Here is a 17184-nt window from a genome sequence, read left to right as displayed (position 1 = left end):
CGAAAGTGCTTTTTATTAATTTTTTTTTCTCTCTTTTCGCAATTATAATACTAATGAATCTTTACAAGTCATTCATATCTTTAATATAATTATATTATCCATATTGTTTAGTTTAAATTAAAGTTGTTTTTTTTTTTCAATAATTTATGCGAGCAATATTTTCCTATTAGTTACCACTTTTTTTTTTTTTTTTTAAGTCGAATCCAATTATATTAAAAAAATTACCCTGTAACAAAATAGGATTGGATAATTAAACTGGACTGCAAAAGAAAATTGAGTGCAAGTATTTTTCTAATTTATATATTGACTATATTGTCTTTATGTAGACACACTTTAAATCTTTTCAATGATTCAGGTTAAATAACAAAATTACTCTCCAAAATTTAGCATTTATAACTAACCATTTTTCAAACTTTAATGTGACTAAAAGATCACTCAATTTTTTCATTGTCATGTATGATAAATCCCTAAACTTTAAAAGTGTTTATTAGATTCATGAAACTTTTGTTTTGGATTGAATATATATGACATGCATGTTTTTATATATCGTAAAAATTAGTAGACTTGTTAGACATGAAGTTGAAGTTTGTGTCTAATTAAACTTTAAACTCTATTGATGGTGTATATAGTAGATTCATATAAAAAATTTAAAGTCGGGTGACATAATAAACACACTAAATTGGAAATTTGAGACTTACTAGACACTTAAAAGTCTATTAAACACAAAATAAAAGTTCAATAATTAGTAGATGCAAATCTAAAAGCCTAGATGACACGAATATTTATTTCACTAATTTATACGGAACTATATTTGAATAAATTCATATATATAGAGGGTGGATATAATACTTCATATTTATTATTTAGGATTGAGCTGTTCTTTTTTTTTTTAAAAAAAAAAAAAACATAAATTTCAAAACCATGAGCTAAAAAGAAATCAAACTAATCTTAGTATAAAATTTTAAAGTTAGTACATGTTACATAATTGAAATTAAAAATCTACATTTTTTTAAAATATTTAGATTCTAAATTCTTATAAATAAAAGCTCGAATTATCAAAATCTACTCTTACACAATGTGATTGGTTTCCATCGTACTCAAACTTTTAAAAGTTTTATTATAATATTTGAAACTTGAAGTTTATATCAAAACAACATTGGAAGGCTCTACCATTAAATCCATAAACAAAAAGATTTCCTATTTACTTTGTGAAAAAAAAAAAAAATTCTAAACACAAAAAAAAAAAAAAAAAAAATATGCGACACATCTCTAAATCGTATATATTGTCATCTTTCTCTTTTCAACCCACACTTCCAATTTTTTAAGTTTCTCGTGTATGATTCATCACTAACTTTAACTTCTAAATCTATTTTCAATTTGGACTTAGGTTAGATTTATTCACTTAATTAAGCATGAACACATAAGCAAACACGTACTTATTTGTCAATGCGTCTAATGACAAAAACCTTCCAAGGTTGTTTTGAAAGGAAAAAAAAACTAAAAACTTTAAATGTTAAAATGAAACCTTTTTTTTAATGCTTGAAGATATAATTGAAACCAAGATCTAAAACATCGACGTCGTTAAAAACATCAAGGCCTTAATTTTACATAATTTTAATGGAAATATCGATGAAATATCAATTTCGATGTCTATTATTAAATAAATATATTGTAATTTTTAAATAAAATAAAATGTCTATTATTTATATTATATTTTATATTAGTAATATTTTGTTGCTCATTATTCATGTTTCATCGATTTTTCTACTATACAATGAAAATATCGATTCACTCCATATATCAGGTATCGAATCTATGAAAATGTGAAAATATCATATATTGATGAAAATTTAATATTATGATTAAAGAGAAATCACTCTAAATTTAAGTTATTAACATTTAAAAAAAACAAAAAGGTTAAGGAAATAATAAGCTAAGGAAAAAAAAAATGGGGATGTAATAGAGTGGAATATTTGATCTTTGGGATCCAAAGAGAGTAACAAAGCTAAGAAGATAAAATAAAAATAAAAAGAGGTAGAATGAGAGAAAGTGTGAAGGGTAGAAAAAGTTTATTGTAATGAATTGAATTGTGAGGGAAAACAAAATAATAATAATAAATAAATAAATAAATAAATAAAAGAAAAAAGAAAAAGAAAAAAGTGAGAAAAAGACAGGATGTAACCGTTATAGGAAAAGTGAGTGGAGAGGTTGAGTTGGATGCCAGGCTGCGCCTTGTGGCTCTTCCTCCAATTTCTTGCTTCCCTCTATTATCATTACCCCTCACATGGTCTCGCTGTACTCCATCCCTACTTTCTCTCTCTACTTTTTTTTTTTTTTTTTTAAAGAAATTAATAAATAATTGGATTATAATAATATTCACAATGGTAAATGTAGTAGATCTCATGTAATTTCTAACACACAACCAGATTGAGAATCATTCATTCTTCAATCAGATTGTGCATTTTGATTACTGATTTGGAGGCGGCTCCTTCCCACAGTTCATTATGATCACGGAACATATGTAAATAACAACAAACGTAATCAACTAGAGTCTACTTTTTAGACTACTTTTGCTCGCTTTACCTAAAGTAAATGTGGCCGTAAGGAAAAGAGTGAAATATATCATTAGATTAGTAATATTACTCTTTTAATACATGTAATAATAATTGCAGAAACAAAGGATTTAACCTTCAACTTCGTGAGAGGAAATATATATAATTACAGATGAGTCAAAAGCTTAGCTTAATACTCGATACATTTTACTAGAAATAAAGTCTTTCATTAGCATAGTACTAGCCTCTTGAATAGTTGATAGAGATCTTCTTCTTGGCTGCTACTAAAAAAATGTGATTGATATTTACTTTTAGAAATATATTTTTTCTCCCAATTATTATAAATTTAATGGTGATGAGCAAAACGTTGTTGTATTATCGGTACCGTTAGAGTTTTTCCGCTAAATTATTAATTTGAAAATTAAGGTTATAATCATTCTTGGCGTGTTTTGCATTTTCAAATATTTAATTTAAAAAATAAATGGTTTTGAAAAAAAATGGAGTATTTGGAAAGCACTCAAAATAGCTTTTAAAATGTATTTTCAACTAGTTTTGTAAAAAATGTTTAAATAAAAATTATTTTTTTTTAAAAAAAATACTTTCTTCTCAAATCAATCTAAACGAATCATTAATCTCTCACAAACCGGTGGAATAATGGTCTAACAGCAGAATAACATATTATTATTTTCTAGGGTTTTATTTGTAAAGGTTTAAGTATCAATTTGTGTTATTGGTGTTTGATGTGTGAATTTAGGACTTGTGTAAATTTTAATCTTTTTTATAAGGTATATAAACTCGAAGTTTAGAGTGTAACTGGCTATTTATCAAATATAATGAACAAAAATTGACTAACAATTTTGTATCTATTTATTACATTAATTATCAAGATTTATCTAATGAGTATTGGGACTTTTTATTTTATGTTGATGGGTCCATATCAAACTTTAAGAAAGAAAAAAAATGTATTTACATTTCTAAATGGAAAATTATTTTAAGACAATGCATTTACATTTCTTAATAGTCCGTAATAGACAACAATAGACTACTATATGTGATATTTTGTTATTATTGTAAATATTTTGATTTATTTTCTTATATTTGAAAATGACCCTTACATGATTTTCATTTGTTCTTTTTCTGATAAAATGTGTATATGTATGATCAAAACATTAATTAAGAGCAATAATGGTAATTATGTTTTAATAAAGAAACTTCACTTTCAAAACCAAGTTACTATTTATTATTTATATTCAAATGTGGTAAATGAAATCTTATCTACGTTTTAAAAGGGAGTTTTTCAAAAATATAAAAATAAAGAAAATTATTTATACAAAATAATAAAATTTTAATTTTTTTTTATAGAAATTGATAGAGACTAATAGAAGTATATTAGTGATGGAAACTAATAGACTTTTATTAGTGTTTATCATTATTTTTCTACTATTTCTATAAATAATTTGACATTTTTTTTTATCTGTGAAAACTTCTCTTTTTAAAAAGGTATGTTTTTATTTCTTTTACTTATGTTTTAACAAATGTGAGTTTATGGAATGTACACATCTATTGTATATTTGTGCTAAAACTCGACTTTTCACTCTCAATTGTCACCATACTTCTTTATTTTTTCAGTGACAAATATTAATTTATACACTTAAATTTTAAGAATGGTGTCAATTAAAATCATGAATTTTTATAAGTATATAAATTTATACTCTAAACTATTAAAATTTCAGATTTAGTTCGACCAATGTCATATTAGATTTAGAATTTGTGTTAACTAAACTTCTATAATTATACAGGTTAATCAATTTAGACATTTTATTATAATTAATAGACTATTGGAGTAAATTATATTTTAACCTTTGAAGGACCTTTTTCTTTATTATAACAAAGGAACCACAAAATTCCAAAAATACCCCTCGGGGGTGTTTGGCCTTATCCATAAAAAGCAACCATTTCCCCATTTCCACACCTTGCTACCAAACCTGCTTTACACAAAACCACAGCAACAGAAAAAAACCTCCCTCTCAAATTATCGCCGTCCCCTCGCCGGAATTTCAAAACAATGTCGAAAGAAGTGACGGAAGAGGGACAGTCCGGTCTGAGAAAGGACTACGTCGACCCACCGCCGGCGCCACTCATCGACGCCGCCGAACTCACCCTCTGGTCCTTCTACAGAGCCCTAATCGCTGAGTTCATCGCCACTCTCCTCTTTCTCTACGTCACAATCGCCACCGTGATCGGCAACAACAAACAAACCAAAATGTGCGACGGCGTCGGAATCCTTGGAATCGCCTGGGCCTTCGGCGGCATGATCTTCGTCCTCGTCTACTGCACCGCCGGAATATCCGGTAATTTACTAAAACGACAAAGCCTCATTTCCGTTTCCGGTTTATTTTGGATTTTGTGATTTCTAGGGTTTTGGTTTTTTTTTTCGTAGGTGGTCATATCAATCCGGCGGTGACATTCGGGCTATTCCTGGCGAGGAAAGTGTCGCTGATCAGAGCGGTGGGGTACATGGTGGCGCAGTGCGCCGGAGCCATCGTCGGCGTTGGGTTAGTTAAGGCTTTTATGAAGCATGACTATAACAACAACGGCGGCGGAGCGAACGCCGTTAATTCTGGTTACAGTAGAGGAACAGCTCTTGGTGCTGAGATAATTGGAACTTTTGTTCTTGTTTACACTGTTTTCTCTGCTACTGATCCCAAGAGGAGCGCGCGTGATTCTCACATCCCTGTAAGTTTCTTCTTCTTCCCTTCTAAGATCACCATGGATTTCTTCTTCTTTCAACTTCTAAGCTTGTTTTTCTCTATTCTACTATAGAGATTCGGATCTCTCCCCACTGTATGAGTACGTGTTAGTTGACAGTTGGTCAAATGGGCCCAAAATCATTTGTTCCATAAATACTCATATGCTTTCTATACTTAAAATATTAATCTCGATCTCTCTTAATTACTTTTAAGTTGAGACTTAAACCGATATGCTTAGCTAAAACAGTATCGATCTAAATATTTGTTCTAGCTCATTGCAATATGTATCATTTTTTTTTTTTAAAATTCTTAGCTCAATTATTAAAATTATTCTTGAACTTTCTCATTTATTTTAAAAAAATATTTTGGAACTATCAAAAGTTGTAATATTGCTTCTAAATTTTTATAAATATTAAAAAAAAAAAACTTGAATGCTCTCTTAAATGCACCTTGGTGATAAATATTGTTTAATAACATAATTTTCAGTGACATCTTTGTTTTTTAAAAGATAATTTTTTTTTTTCTAATTCTATCTTTATGTGGTTAAATTTTTAACCATGACCTAGAATGAAAATTTACACCATCACGTTATTTTACGTTATCGTTATGGGTTTTATTCTAACTTTCAAAATTTAAAAGAATTTCTATCCATGGTAGTTTGTATTTTTTTTTTTTAGTAATATTGTAAATTTTGAAAATATAGTTTTTTTCTTTAAACAAAGTTATAGGGTATTTGTCGTAATTTAGCAAAAATTTCGGGAAGATTTCTATTACAGATAGTGTAGAAGATTTTTTTTTCCCAAACTTGAGCTTTTAATTTTGTAATTTCATAGTTTGAATAGTGAAAATCTCGTCAAGATTAAGGGAAGGTTTTAAATATTCTTTGTTATTGAACGATGTGACAGGTTTTGGCTCCATTGCCGATTGGCTTCGCCGTGTTCATGGTTCATTTGGCTACCATTCCCATCACCGGAACCGGAATCAACCCAGCCAGAAGCTTCGGCGCCGCCGTCATCTACAACCGTGAAAAGCCCTGGAATGACCACGTAAGTCGTCGTCGGCGAGAGATTTTTCACCAAATTTTTCTCTGATTGATTTTTCAACTAACCCTTTTGTTGGAATTTTGCAGTGGATCTTCTGGGTGGGTCCGTTCGTGGGAGCTTTAGCGGCGGCCGCATACCACCAGTACATTCTCCGGGCAGCCGCCATTAAAGCTTTGGGATCATTCCGCAGCAACCCCACAAACTAAGAGGAAGAAGAAGAAGACGAGATCTGCAACATGTTTTAAAATTATTCATTATTATTTGTGTGGTTGTGTGTGATGGATGAGATTATGGAGGAGGAAGGAGGAGGATTGTCTTTGAATGTTTTATGTTAATTTTATTTAATTTTTAAAATCTTTTGTTTGTTAGTTTATTTTTGGCTGTGTAATATTATGATTCTCTCTCCTTTCTTCATTTGAAGACAATTTGGGCCTTCAATTTTTCCTGATTTCTTCTCTCTCCTCTCTCTTCTTTGGTCTCTTTTGTTTTTATTCACTACTTTTTATGAATAGTTAACCCCAACTTTTGAATAAAAAAACAAAACAAGAAAATAAAACTAAAAATAAAAGTTTTGTTGATCTATATTTTAAAATTTTAATGATTTAAACATGTACCTCAACAAATCGATCTAAGTTTATCCTTAAATTTTGAGGAGGTTTTTAATGATAAAAGGCTAAATTGTTATAATTTTAAAATATAAATACTAAATTGTTATGAATTTAAAACTACGATGACGGTTACTAATTAAAGTATAAAAGATTAAATTTTTAATTTTGTGAAAAAATCATAAGTATTTTTTAACCAAAGGGTTTGAAAGAATACTTTTTGAGACAAAAAATAAATAGTTTTAGAAACTTAATTTTATTTTAACAATCTCAATAGTAATTTAAATGTTTTGAAAGATGAAAAAGGTGAAAAAATTGTGAGAAAAGAAAATAAATACAATTTTTAAAAAGTAAATTGCGCACATTTTCTCTAAATTACTTCTCACTTTAATCTTTTGACCGTTTAAATTATTTTAGCTAAATTTAAAAAACAAATTCAAGTTATAAAAAAATAGATTAAGAAATATTTTTAGTTCTTGAACTTTCATGAAAGTAACGTAGTTTAATAAATAAGTATAATGACAAAATTGTGTTATTTGTTCAAATTCGAAGATTAAAATTGTTTCAAATTTGAAAATTTAAGAATTAAACTATTACAAATTGAAGTTTAGAGACTAATTATTACTTTTTATGAAAGTAATAACAGTTACTTTTAGTTTTTTAACCTAAAAACTACTACCTCTTTCTTTTCCAAATTTGGTTTGATTTTTTTTTAGAAAAAAATATTTGTGAAAGGTAAATAAGGAAACAGGTGAAAGTATAATATATTTATAAGTTTAGTTGTAAAAAAACTAAAAACAAAAATCAAATAATTATCAAATGAGATTTTATATCATCGAATTCGTATTTTTTCTTTAAAAAAAATACTAACCCAACTTAAAAGAGATCATTATTTTACGTTGTTCAGAAACTTAAGTTTGTGTTTAGTATCATTGATTTATTATAAGACTAAAATTCCTATAGGAGATTCTCCCATTTTTTATAAGAAAGTTGAATCTATGTATCTTAAATTTCTACAACATTGTTTGGTATACTTTTGGCAAAAAGATAAATATATACCTTCTCTTCAACATAAATGAATCAAGATTGAAATCTCAATGAGAATTTCTCTTCAAATTTATGTATACATAATTTCTCAATAAAATTATAAATTAATAGTTTAAATTAATTCAAGATTTTAATATTTTAGGATCCATTTTTCCTATTTAGAACAGGGTAATTGAAAATTGAACTTAGGATGCCTTCACTACAATCCATGAAGTGAAATGAAGCCACGTGTCAAAGAGAGGGTAAAAGGGGAAAAGGGGAGCAACAAATTACGGAGTATGTGTGGGGTTTAGTGAAGGAGCAGCTTTTGTTTTTTTCCTTATAAAAAAGCAGATTGGTAGTTAAAAAGAAAAAAGAAAAAAAGAAAAAAGAAAAAGAAAAGATGGTTGGGTCAATCTTGGACTAAAGTCCAAGCAGAGAATAATAATCGATTTTCATGAACTAAAAAATATATAAATAATTGATTTTTCCATTAAGTGGGGCCCACGAACCCAATGTTTACATGTCACGGCAGCACATGGGAAGTGGGTCCCACTCTCATATCTGCTGTTTACCTGTCGTCTTCTGGTTGGTTTTAATTTTCTTCCACGCTGGTTTGAACATTTAAAACTTGGTCCACGAGAAACATTTTAAGAGTAAATAAATTATAAGTTTAATGTTTAAAGTTTTTTAAGTTGTGTACTGTTTACCAAAAGTGAAAATTTAGTTTAGTTTGATAATCATTTATTTTTTTATTCTTATTTTTTAAAATTAAGTTTATTTTATTTATATTTTTTACAATAATTTATATATATTTTTAAATATAATTGTTAAATTTTTAGCTATATTACAAAATCAAAAAAAAAAACTTTTTAAAAGCTGATTTTTTATTTTTCAAAATTTGACCTGATTTTTTAAATAGATAACAAATAAAGAAATTAGAGGTGAAAATAGTGTCAAAGGCTTAATTTTCAACAATAAAAAAAAAAAATACAAAATAGTTACCAAACAGATTCTAACTTCTTTATCCTAGATTTTGGTTTAATTTTCATTTGGTCTATAAATTTCACAATATTGCACTTTCAGTCCTTATATTTTGAGTTTGGTTTCAAATTAGTCTCTAAGTTTCAGAATATTACAATTTCTCTTAAGATTCGAGTTTTGTTTCAATTTCATCCTTAGGTTTGTAAATTTACACTTTAAAACTATTTTTTCCCCCACTAAATACAAACTTTCAGAATCTTTGATGTTAATGTGAATTAAATAATTTTAAAAAATATATATGAAATGATATTTTAATAGTGATGAAAAAAATACTAAAAAATAATTCTATTAATTTAATTCTTTAAATTAATTAATAGACATTAACACCAAAGATTGAAAGTGTGTATTTAACGAAAATTTAACATCAAAAGTGTAAATCTTGAAAGTTAATGAGCAAATTGAAGAAAAACTCAAACCTCGAAAGTAAACTTGTAACATTTTGAAACTTAACGACGTTTTTTATTTTTTATCCTTTCTTTTAGAACTATAATAAGCTTAAGGTAGGTTTGGGCTATGTCTTATAGGTAAACAAGCTATCTCTTGGTTGAGGGGAATAAAAGGGGACCCATAGAAAGGGTAAGTTGGTTTTTAAAAAGTTATACTTGAGCATGGAGGACATGAGAAAGCCAAGCTCTAGCCCTCTATAATAAACAATGATGCAAATAAAAGTGAAGCACATTTGTTTTCAAATAGTAACAAGAAATTATATGAAATGATACTTCCAACATCTCTCTCTCTCTTTTTCTTTTTCCCTTTTTTTTTTTGGTCAAATTAAAAAACTAAACAAAATGTTACATACTAACATATATCATATGATTATCTCCACATAAACCTACCTCAAATAATCAAAGCTAAATTATAAAACGCACCCCTAAACTTTAGGGAGTCTAAAAAATACCCTCATTTATTCAAATGTTACAATATTAACCTTAACCTTACACAACCAGTATAGAAGTATGCGTTATAGCTCCAAATCTTCCATGTTATAAGATTTAGAAGGGAAAAATATTTTTTTAGTCCCTGAGTTTTGGGTTTAGTTTCCATTTGGTTCATAGGTTTCAAAAGGTTAGTATTTTACTATTGAAATTTGAGTTTTGTTTCAATTAGGTTGCTATGTTTCAAAATTTATACTTTTAATCTCGATTTTCCACTAAATACTCATTTTCCATATTAAGTGTTAATGTTAGTTAATTAAGTTTCTCTATATTTCATAACTGTTAAAATTGAACTTAAATTTCACTTCAATTAATTAATAGACATTGATGGCAATAATTCAAAGTGAATATTTATTAAAAAAATCGAGGTTAGTAGTGTGAATCTTCAAACTTAAGGATCAAATTAAAACAAAATTCATATCTCAAATGTAAAATTGTAACATTTTGAAATTTAGAGACTAAATCGAAATAAAATTCAAAATTTAAGAACTAAATGAGTAATATTTTAAAATATTGAAATATGATAGAAATTAGACCCAAAACCTATGGACCAAAATGATATATATTTTTTTTCCTATTAAAAGTTATATAAGATTATAAAAAGAAACAAATAACAAAAAATTCTGCCAAAGAAAAATTGAAAAGAACAAAAGATAATAGAAAAGGTGTTGTACAATTTGACATATTTATTGCCTCTCTGTCTGTTTTTTTAATTTTCTCTTTTCTCTTGGGTGCTGCTAGAGGCATCACAGAGATTGAAATGTCACTTCACTTGAAATTAGAAAGACAGAGAGGCTCAGCAACACAGTGGTCCTCAATGGGTCAAACCCACATAACCACACTTGTCCCATTGCCCCACCCACCACTTACAAGCTTCCTTTTAAATCCCCTAAAATTAGAGGGGAAAAAAAAAAAAAGAAAAAAAAGTGTTTCGAGGTGTTGAATTGAGTTCGAAAGTTTGCCGTTAATATGTTGGAGTCACGAAGTCAGCGTAAAATTGTTTAGTCTGGAGTTAGTAAACATTCGAGGGGAGAGAGAAAGACGAGAAGATGAAGTTCATGAATGTGCAGACTTCAATAATGAAAAGTTTTTCTCCCTGCATTTGGTAATTTGAAGAGAAACAAAGAGAGAGAGATGGAGCTAAACAAACTAAATCCAGAAGCTGAAGCTTTTTCTAAAACATGGAAGTAGGAGATATCTTTAACAACATGATATGTTTTATTATGCAATACACTTAGATGATACAGCTTTAACATTACCCATAACATGTGTTAACAACATTTATATAACTAAATGACAGAATGATATGATCTATAAGTGATGTTTGATAATCTACTAGTAATCCTTCCCTTCCCTTCCCTCATCATAACAGATCATCAGAGAATGATTTGCATCTAAAATTTTCTACCTTGGAGTCGATGGACGTGATCATTTCTTTCAGCTGAGATGATTTCAGCTCTAATTCGCTTAACCGAGCTCGGGTTTCTGCAACTTTTGTCTTTGCTTCAGAAAGCTCTTTTTCTTTTAGTTTCAGATCTGCCATTTGGGACTCTAGTTCTTTCTTTATTGATTCTAAATTCTGCTCGCAGTCTGTCTTTGCAGCTTCAATGGCTCGGTGCTGAGTTCTCAGCTCTACAGCTTGTGCAATTTCGTTAAGGCGACTCTTTAACCATGTAACGTCGATTTCTGAGGACTCAACGTCTTTGAAAATTGCTAAGAGTTCTTTAACTTTGGACTTGGTCAGTTGGTGAAACTCAGTGGACTGCAATTCTTGAATCACATAGCACACGCATTCTAGATAGTAAGACCGCATGGAAACTGATTCCAATTTACAGGTAGCTGCGATATCTCCGTACTTTTCGAAGATCGATGTCAGAATGGAGGAAAAGCTGGATTTTACATGGTACTTTCCCACGGGAACACACACCTCAGAATTTACAGACTCGATCTCCCCCTCGTCACTGTCTACTTGAGTTTGCTCAAAGCCAGACATGCTAAAGCTAGATTCGCTAGATTGCTTTCGGGATCTTTCTTTACCGTTGTTACCATTGGGTGTACAATCCTCAAAAAATGTTTCATGGTTCTCACCTCCATTCTCATTATTTGTCATCGGTGGGGGAATCCGAATGGGACTCTTCTTTGGTGCATCCTCTGAATAGTCAGGCTGTCAAAAAAGACAACTGCAGGTTCAACATTTTGATACAAACATAAAATTATTATCAATTAGGGGACGAGGGAAAAAAGAGCACCATTATGAGACTATCGTATGAAGGAATTCGAGGCGTATCGAGTTGCTCTACACTAAGACTAGGATCTTCCGGATGGATTTCTTCGGAATAAAATCTTTTGGTAGGGGATATATGACCACCAATTCTTGATTCTACATTTTTCTTAGGAGAGATACGTGAGTTGAATGACCGAGCTTCAGTAAAAACCGTGCTCGAGTACTGTCCACCATCATGTTCTTTTGGAGGCTTTGGTCGGGACCCTTTCTTCCTTCCAAAAGATTTGGAAATATCAAGCCTAAAAGATCCTGCCAGCATAAAAAGTAAAAAAAAGAAAAAAGAAACTGAGCTAGAAGAATGATTTTCAAAAGCGCAACAGAAGTTTGAGAGGGAACAGGGTCTCTTGCGAGATTTCATTCCATTCCAACTAAATGATTAATCAAGTGAATATCTGGGTTTCAAGAGCTATCTAATTTCCATTTAAGTCCCCACTGTAAAATTGACTTCAAAAGACTAAATTCTACTGAAGAAGAGGAAAAGAAATAGAGTTCTGTAGAAGTTGACATACTAAAAGGTATTACATTAGAAATCAGTCATAGTATTTGCTTTCTACCTAAAATTTAATACATAATTGGCATTATATCTCAGGATAAGAGAATGGATGATTTTCTGCACTAATATTATACCATGCTAGCATTAATATGATGCAATGCAATTAAGTATCTTTGAATTGACAAATTCCATTGTCAGAGATCAACTACTAAAGGCTATACATTGGAAAGTCATCCCAAATTCATGCCTATAAATTTAGATCACAAAGAACTGGCAATCTCTGAAGATGGATTCTTTTAGTTTAAGAATTGTTTCTTTTAGTTTTTCAGGTTAGGGGAGAGGGCAGAGATCATCCGCATTCTCGGATGATTTTACAGAAACGGGATTTCCGCATATAATCCAATCCAGAATCCATTCTAGTCATCTTGTTTTTTTTTAGATTAGCTGTTGACAACTCAACAAACTGCATCATGGTTCACAAGAAAACACACAGGAGCAAAGGGTTTCCTAAAATGTGGCCATCAGGCAAACAGTCGAACCTCGAGTTATAGGCGAAGAAAGTTTCTCGTTTCCCTTATTAGTTTCTCAGGCCATCTTTTAAAACTTGAAAACTACAGTCTACAGAGATCAACAGTCTTTTTTGGATGGACCCATGGAAGAGAATATTACTTAATACATGCATGATTTTCTTGCAAAAGATCTCCTGTCCTGAAATTCTTGAATTACCCCCAAAGTTGTCTTTACTATAAAGATCAGCAGAGTCAAATTAGGGTAATTTAATAGAACAACAAAAGTGAATTATTCTCCTAAATATTCCACGTCTTTATGGAACTTTCTCACTAGCATATAATAGAAGCCATTTAAGAGTTCTTTACTTTCACATTTAATCTTTGTGAGAAAGAACAGGCATGGAAAGAGAGAATAATTCTATTAAATCTAGAAACAAGCAAACAAAAGTGGACCAATCTCATTCGCTTTTATCAGCCACGTCCTAGCTAGAGAACTTTAGCCAAAATAGAACTGTTTGTATCGTTGGTGGATATCAATGCATTAATGCAAACTGTTTCCTCAACCACCTATACAAGTTGCACATGCTCTCTTTATCACATTGAGAGTTATCAAAGAGAAGACTGAAAGTAAATATCTATCCTAAGTTCAAAAAGTAAAAGAGAAAAACCATTCAGAAATTAAACACAGGAAACTTCAATTCCTTAGGCTATAAATCTCCTGAGAACTTACAATCTTGTAAATGGAACATGAATCCAAGGAACAAAAGAAATTCATGAACATCCAAAGAATTATTACCTTTAGACTTTTTATCCTTTCCTGCCTTGCTTTCAGCTGTTTTTTTAATGCAATAATCAGAGCATTCATGAAAGGGATTAGAAACATATATACAATCTGGGCGAACTTTTCTCCTTTCAGCCATCCCTTCCCTTTGCTGAAATCCCACTAATCTGTAATTTTCACAGCATCAGATTCACCATTTTTGTCTTAATCAGAACTTTGTCACAAGGTTTTCTCAGTTCAAAGAAAGCACGAGAAAGAGAAATGGAATATACAAAAGAATAAGCCAAACAGGAAGGAAACTAACTCAAATTTGAACCTCAAATCATTCAATAAAAGAGATGGCAAAAGGGGATTCAAGTTTCATCAATCTCCACAAGAGAATTTCAATGCCTTCATTATCTGATTAACAAAATTAACAAAATGAAAACCAAAAAACAGTGCACAAACTTAACAACCAAACACAGGTAAAACCAGAATCCAGCTTAAATTAGAAAAACTAATAAAAAACCCAAAAAGAATCGTTTCAGAGAAAACTAACACAAACCCAGAAAAATCAAACCCCACACAAGAAATCCCAGAAACACAGAAATCAAAATCGAAACCAAAATATCCACAGAAAAAGAGATTTAAAGAACAGAAAACAATGGACAAACCTTGAAATGAAGCCTGACTTTGATGGAATGGACTTGCTCTCTCTCTCTCTCTCTCTCTCAAAGGAAGAGATTTTCAATTTTCATATGCAAAGGTAAAGTTGAGAGTGGCCACTATATTCTAACGCTGCCATTAATGGGTTTTCTTGGACGACGTTGAAACATTGACTAATTAGGTGCAACATGAAAAAGAAGACAAAAAAGTTGAAAATTTTGGGAGATTTTTCAATGCTAAAAAATAAAATTCCAGCAAACGTGGACACTTTCACAAATGAAATTAAAGTAATACCTCTTTTAGACTCTTTTAGTCACCAAAATGTAGAAAAACAAAAAGATTATTATATAATTTTCTGCAAAATTTAGTGGCTGAAAATCAAATTTGTATATAAATTGGGACTTGTAATTGAACAGATTTGAAAGGAAAGTTTGCCACTTGCCAATTGCTGCTTTGTTTCTATTTCTACAGAGTTTTTAATTTCATTATCTTTCCATTGGATTTTGATTTTGATTTATCGTCCACCGCTATCATTTTCCATTTGTGGTTAAGAAATAACTTCCCATTAAGCATTTTGTTGACTCTAAGTAGAGTTCCAGTTCAAGTGGTTAAACATCCATATCTTTTCTCTTTGATCATAAATATGAGCATTTTTATTAGTTACAACTTTAATCCGTTGTAGTATATTTTTCTCTATATATAAAAGTTTAGTTTTTAAATTTCTTGGTTGGAGGTTTAAATGTTGTGTTTAATAAATTTCTATCCTATTGAAATTTGTTCAAAATAACTGATTTATTAGATATAAAATTCAATTCTAAACTTTGATTTTGTTAAGGTTTTATTCGGTAGTCATTTGATTTTTTTTTTTTTAAATAAAGTTTATTTTCTCTCGATTTCTTAGAATGGGTTTCATTTTTTTTAAATAAAAAGCTTGAATTTTTAGTTAAATTTATAAAAAGGAAAAAAAGTTTTTAAAAACTACTTTCTTTAATTTTCAAAAATTGGTTTCATATTTTAAAACATTGGTAAAAAATAAACAACAAAACAATAAATTTAAAAATGGAATGAGTGTTTATGAACTTAATTTTCAAAACTAAAAACAAAAAAATCAAATGGTTTTACCAAAGGAAACTTTAACGTTTAGGGGCCAAATAAGTGCACTTTCAAAAGTTTATACCTTATTTGTTAACCATTTGATTTTTGAAAAATAAGCTTATAAATATTCCTTCTTACCTATATATATATATATATATATATTGTTATCTACTTTCTATTTTTTTTTTAAAAAAAAAATCAAGCCAAATTTCGAAAACTAAAAAAGAAAAAAAAAATTAAAAAAACCTTGTTTTATATTTAGAATTTAGCTAAGAATTCAACTATTTTACTTAAGAATATAAAAACTCATTGTAAGAAATTAAGAGGAAACAATCATAATTTTTAAAACACCAAAAATAAAAAAACTAAGACCCCGTTTGATAACCATTTGGCTTTTGATTTTTGTTTTTGAAAATTAACCATATTTTATCCACATTTCTTACAATGATTTGCATCATTTTTATGTATAATGATTGAATTCTTAGTCAAATTCAAAAAAACAAAAACAACATTTTGAAAGTTATTTTTTTTTAGTTCTCAAAATTTGGTTTGGTTTTTTAAACCATTGGTAAAAGTAGATAACAAAGGACGAAATGGTTACCCAAACGGGACTTAAATGTTTACCAAATGAAGATTGTGTTTGGAATATATTTTCAAGTGTTTAGATTAAAAAATGAGTCATTTTGAAAGAAATTAGGGGTTGTTTGGTTGGAGGGTTTTCTGTAGGTGAATTGTCATTATTTGTTTCACAATTTTCAACCACTTGTCTGGTAATAAGTTATTACCATACATTCTCATTTCTCACAAGAGTTTTCTCTTCCCCTTCAAAATGGTGGGTTTTCTCGTTTCCCTTCTTCATATATTTTTATTTTATATATAATTTCACTTTAAATTTAGTTAATTAGTTAAGTAATTAATATTAATTTAATAAAAATAATATAATATTTATTTTAATAAATCAATAATAATCTATTAAAATATTTACTTAACTTATTTTTATAATAAAGTTTTATCAAATGAATACAATTATTATTGTTAAATAAATTAATAATTTATTAGCCAACAAAATCTTAAATATATTTAATTAGTAAATTAGGATTAGTTAAATTTAATTAGTACAAAAATTATATTTCTATACTAATAGTTTATTATATTATTATTTTTTTAATAACCAAGTAATTATTTATTGATATTAATTTTAATTTGATCATTTGTTATGAACATGTAATCATTATTGATTAGTTAATTATTAATTGTTATTGATTTTTATTACTTCATTCATTATTAATATATCATATATATATATATATTTTAAAATAGTATTCTTTATTAATTTTTTTTTTACCTTTTATAAAATATATTATTTATTAAATATATATATTCTTATATTATTTAATTAAAAATTACTAATGTTAAAATTAA

General features: G+C 28.8%; 2 protein-coding genes across 11 annotated transcripts; one reads left to right on the top strand and one right to left on the bottom strand.

Annotated features, from left to right (window-relative positions):
- The first annotated feature begins 4506 nt into the window (after window positions 1–4506).
- On the top strand, window positions 4507–6793 carry LOC120078796 (aquaporin PIP2-7). The gene is made up of 4 exons (XM_039033114.2): window positions 4507–4903; window positions 4993–5288; window positions 6208–6348; window positions 6432–6793. The coding sequence occupies exons 1-4, from the start codon at window positions 4618–4620 to the stop codon at window positions 6549–6551; spliced, it is 843 nt and encodes a 280-aa protein (XP_038889042.1). The 5' UTR covers window positions 4507–4617; the 3' UTR covers window positions 6552–6793.
- Window positions 6794–11124: 4331 nt separating this feature from the next.
- LOC120077998 (uncharacterized) lies at window positions 11125–14985 on the bottom strand. Of its 10 annotated transcripts, none has more exons than XM_039032159.2 (5): window positions 14676–14811; window positions 14327–14421; window positions 14038–14189; window positions 12205–12488; window positions 11125–12119 (listed from the first exon to the last, which is right to left on the bottom strand). In XM_039032159.2, exons 3-5 carry the CDS (start codon window positions 14159–14161, stop codon window positions 11319–11321), a joined length of 1209 nt encoding a protein of 402 aa, XP_038888087.1. In that variant the 5' UTR covers window positions 14162–14189; window positions 14327–14421; window positions 14676–14811; the 3' UTR covers window positions 11125–11318. The 10 variants fall into 10 exon arrangements, with proteins under 10 accessions (XP_038888087.1, XP_038888084.1, XP_038888089.1 ...); XM_039032156.2 differs by having other exon boundaries at window positions 14339–14421; XM_039032161.2 differs by having other exon boundaries at window positions 14339–14421; window positions 14561–14688.
- Window positions 14986–17184: the final 2199 nt, after the last annotated feature.

This window comes from Benincasa hispida, chromosome 5 (assembly GCF_027475165.1).
Source record: "Benincasa hispida cultivar pf3 chromosome 5, pf3_genome.v1.1, whole genome shotgun sequence".
Lineage (NCBI taxonomy): Eukaryota > Viridiplantae > Streptophyta > Magnoliopsida > Cucurbitales > Cucurbitaceae > Benincasa > Benincasa hispida.
The sequence above is the reverse complement of the archived record's forward strand: the minus strand, read 5'-3'. Positions and strand labels throughout refer to the sequence as shown.